The sequence below is a fragment of the Triticum dicoccoides genome, chromosome 4A (genome assembly GCF_002162155.2).
Source record: "Triticum dicoccoides isolate Atlit2015 ecotype Zavitan chromosome 4A, WEW_v2.0, whole genome shotgun sequence".
NCBI lineage: Eukaryota > Viridiplantae > Streptophyta > Magnoliopsida > Poales > Poaceae > Triticum > Triticum dicoccoides.
Window position 1 is genome coordinate 688642032 of NC_041386.1, and position 4461 is coordinate 688646492.

General features: G+C 45.0%; 1 protein-coding gene across 1 annotated transcript in view; it reads left to right on the forward strand.

The window, feature by feature from the left end:
• LOC119289735 (disease resistance protein PIK6-NP-like) overlaps window positions 1-4057 on the forward strand; it is an 11959-nt gene extending 7902 nt beyond the window's left edge. The window contains exon 3 of the mRNA XM_037568977.1: window positions 1286-4057. Coding sequence (XP_037424874.1) covers window positions 1286-4000 — 2715 coding nt within the window. The 3' untranslated portion in view covers window positions 4001-4057. The remainder of the gene's footprint in view (window positions 1-1285) is intronic.
• Window positions 4058-4461: the final 404 nt, after the last annotated feature.

Consider the following 4461-nt stretch of genomic DNA (forward strand, 5'->3'; position numbering starts at 1 on the left):
CGCACTACATCTTGGTATATATAGAAAATTAAAAGTAAAATTATACTATTTGCAGCGGCGGCGGGACTTGCGGGGGTGGGATGTGTCCGCATGGAATGCGGTATTGCCCACCTTAATCTCGCTGAAACTGGCCAAGGCGGTCTTAGCCCATGCCGGCAATGTGCCGCGTAGGCATTGTGTGACTCAATGGTGTGGTAACGGCCAGATCGGCCTTGTCCAACTCCGGCTCAACGCCATCATTGGTGACGGCCCCAGGGATGGGCACGTGGTCCCAAATCCGGTGCTCCCTCCTGGCGTTCATCTTCCCAGCAGCCTCTACGGCGAGCTTGATGTCGGCCCAATATAATGACTATGCTAGAGTTGCTCTTACTTGATTGTTGGATTGGATCTGAGAAAGTTGTTTTTTTCGTCCATCCCATTGTGCTGGCTCTAGTCTAACCTTTGTGGATGGTACAGGTACGCCGCTGAGATGCCAGCAAAGGGGGTCACATTGTCATCATCAGCCCATGCGGCCACAACATCTGTTGCTTACGAAGACAGTGAAGAAGACGATGACGATCAAGGCGTGGAGGTAACGACAATGGCCGATTCAAGATGGGCATTATTGCAGTCTAGTACACCAGAAGACAACATTAGGGTGCAGCTAGCGAAATGGATGATAGAGGATGTCGCGCGACGAGACACTTCAAAGGAGAAATTAATACCATCCATCGCCATTGTGGCACCAGATAAGAAAGAAGCCCTCGCTGTTGCAAAGGAAGCTTCGGCTATGTGGGGAAAAGGTTACACACGCAGGCGCAGTGTTTTGGTCGACATCCCAGCAGTGCACAATTATTCTGAGTTGCTACGAACCAAGGATATTCTCTACTACATCCTGTGTGTGCTGCGGCCCACCGAATCCAATCCAGAAAAACAGGATGATCAATTCGGCCTCCTTGAGGATCTGCATTCTGACAAAATGGAAGTCTCTATTTACTCAGAAAAATACACGCTGTTTGATGAAATAGACAAAAATATTCATGCAATGAAGGTTGACAACAAGATTGCAGGAATCATGAAAACTATTGAACAAAGGAAGCACGTCCTGCTGCTGCTCCACCCCAATGGAGAGAATATGGACGTGTTGGAATCCTGTAAAGATGAGCCCATAGGGGTATTCCTCCGAGCGTTGTGGATGCTCAAGAACAAACCATATGTATTTGAGTTTGAGTGTAGTACCACACAAAGCCATGCAAGGAAGTTAACCACACATTCGCAGGAAGATATTATCAAGAAAACAGCCAACATGCTTGAACAGCATATGAAACTGAAAGAAGCACATGCAGAATCGATTTGTCTCACGAAAACCCATTATGAGCAAATCCTACGGGAGGTGTTTTACCCTTTGAGCTTCCAAGAGTCCAGCCAAGCCACTGCAACTAGATATGATGATCAAAACAGACAAATGTTTGGCAAGACACTACAGGAGCTGCAGGAAAATAAATCTGACATTAAACTAGCAAAAGCAGAGCTGGAAGACAAGTCCATGAAGAAAAACGATACAGCTGCTAGGAAATCAAACCCGGATGCCCTTATTGAAGAAACCATGATCAAGATTCAACAAATGCATTCGAAGATGAAACACAAGCTCAAGATCAAAAGAATCATGGACAAAATTAATGACTATTTGAAGAGACAAGGTTGTCAGGATCAGATACTGGTTATCCTCAAACTTGATGATGACTATGTATCCAGATGGGAGGAGACCAGGAATGATTTCAGCTTGTTGGGTGGCATAGCCGGTGCACTGATGCTGACATTTGAGGTAAACAGAGCAGAAGCTAGACAGTATTGTTGGCCGCGGCGGGAACCTATAGATTATTCTCTTCTCGGCCTCTACCGTGATACTGCACTCGAGCTTACAAAAATGGAGATGGCTGAAGATAGCTGGCAGATTCTTCATGACATCTTGGACAACTGCAAGTCAAATGAATTCTGCATGAAGATCTTTGTTCATGCTTTATATGCCAACCCCAAGAGGAGCAGTGAAGAACTATGCAAGTTGTGCAAAGCCCTGCAGCAGGTTTCAGATAACTCAATGAACAACATTGCTAAGAAGATGTTAAAGTTCTCTTATAGTGATTTGCCTAAGGATTACAAGTTATGCTTGATGTACCTAGCAATTTTCCCTCGACGACAACCCATCAGGCGGTCTACCTTGATAGGACGATGGGTCGTTGAAGGGCTAGTAACCAAGGAAGACTGGGAAAGTACTGTGCGTCATGCCAATCAATGTTTTGACGTGCTTGTCACCCGTTGGCTTGTTTATCCTGCTGATACTAGTTCTATGGGACAGGTAAAGAGTTGTGTGATAGGTGATCAAGTCCATGGATTCATTACTAAGATCGCCAGAAAACATGGCATTTTAGGAAAACGCCTGTCACATCACTTGGCTCGCTACTTCTCCATTTTCAACCATCTCCGCCTCTGTAGCTCTGATAGGATTGACAAATTCTTCTCAAAGCTCTTTGAAGAATCATCGCGAGTATCCCTGATAAAAGTGTTAGATCTAGAAGGTTGTCAATGCTTTGGTGGGAAGAACCAACACTACCTCAAGGACATCTGCAGCAAGATGTTACTGCTGAAGTATCTAAGCCTAAGGGGGACAAATCTTACCAAGCTGCCAAGTGAAATCAACAACCTCCGTGAGTTGGAAGTATTGGATATCCGACAGACAAGGGTGCCTGCAGCTGCAACAGTACATGTCATACTCTTGAAGTTGAAGCGTTTGCTGGCTGGCTCGGTTGTTATGAGTTCAGGGCCAAGCAATAATGAAGTATCTTACGTTATGGTTCCTGACAAGATCGAAAAGATGACAAATATGGAGGTAATGTCCAATGTCAAGGCACGAAATAGTAATGATTTGAAGGATATTGGCAAGCTATGGCGGTTGAGGAAGCTTGGTGTGGTTATTGAGCAGAAGGACAAACTCATCAGGAATTTGCTTCAAACTATCTGTGACCTGCATGAGTGCCTCCGCTCTCTGTCAATCACTCTTCCCATAACTGCAGAAGACTCTTCTGAAGATAATTCTCCCAAGCTTCTTTCCTTTGAGGGACAGTGTCCCAAGATTCTGGAGAGCCTAAGCATTCGCGGAACCGCAGAAACGGGTCAACTTTTTCAGTTGTTGACCAAAGATGGTGACCAACTTCAACTTGCCAAGGTAACTCTATCTGGTACTCGACTAAGGCAGGCTGATCTGGAGATCCTCGCCAAGCTGCCCAAATTAGTCTGTCTCAGGCTCCAAGACAGGGCATACATCGATGACAAGCTCAGTTTCAACAAGGAGAAATTTAAGGGTCTCAAGTGCTTTCTTATTGAGGGTTCCGAGATAACTGTCCTTAGCTTCAATGGTGGAGCTCCTAAACTCGAGAAGATCATTCTGTCGTCCACTGATGGCCTACAGTCTCTTTCTAGAGTCGAAGACCTTCATGAACTGAAGGAAGTCGAGTTGAAGAACAGCAATAAGCTATCATTATCATTATTTGAAAAGGCGAAAAACATCTCCAAGGTGACTCTCTGTCGTACCATTCTTTGTCAAGATGAGGTGGAGATTCTTGCCAAGATGCCTAACATGCGCAGCCTAGTACTCAAGGAGATATCTTATGCACAGAGCCTGCTCATCTTCTACAAAGACGACTTCCCAAGGCTCAACCTTCTAACCATCGACTTTTCTGTCATCACCTGTATTGGCTTTACTACCCAATCTGCTACTAAGCTTGAGAAAATCATATGGTCCTACAGAAAGGGTACACTACTCTCCGGCATTGACGAGCTTCCAAAACTGAAGGAGCTCGAGTTCAATGGTGATTTTGTCCCCGATGAGGTGATAGATGCATTGAAGAAACACAAGAACAATCCCAAGCTTATACACAACAAACCAGAAAACCAGGAAGCGGGAAACATACCAGAAAAGAAAGATGCTCCAAGATTCCCATTATTCTGGAAGAAAGAGGATTGACGCTGCAGGTGCCCTTCCTATCATCCGTTCATCATCATCGGCTCCCATCCCATCGTGTGGTTTGTACGTGCTCTTTGGTTTGCCATTGTGTGTTACTGTCCGCCGTACATGTCTGGGCAGATATATTATGTATCTATATGTATGTGGATTAAGTGAGTGTGTGCCCCTGCTACTTATTCTACATGTGTGTCCTATAACTAAGATCGAGCACAGGTAATGGTGTGTACATGTGTCCCCTGTAACTAAGATTGGGCATATATAATGGTGTGTAACTGTGTACATGTGTGCCCTGAAACTAAGATTGAGCAAATGTAATGGTGTGTTGTTTTTGCTCATGGATTGGGATGTCTCTACTGCTTGAGTGAGTGACGTACGAGATCTGAAGGTGTGGGAATTAAGACCCTCATCTCCAGGTTGGAGTAGTTCATCCAGGAGACAAACCCTCTCCTCTATTGTGATCC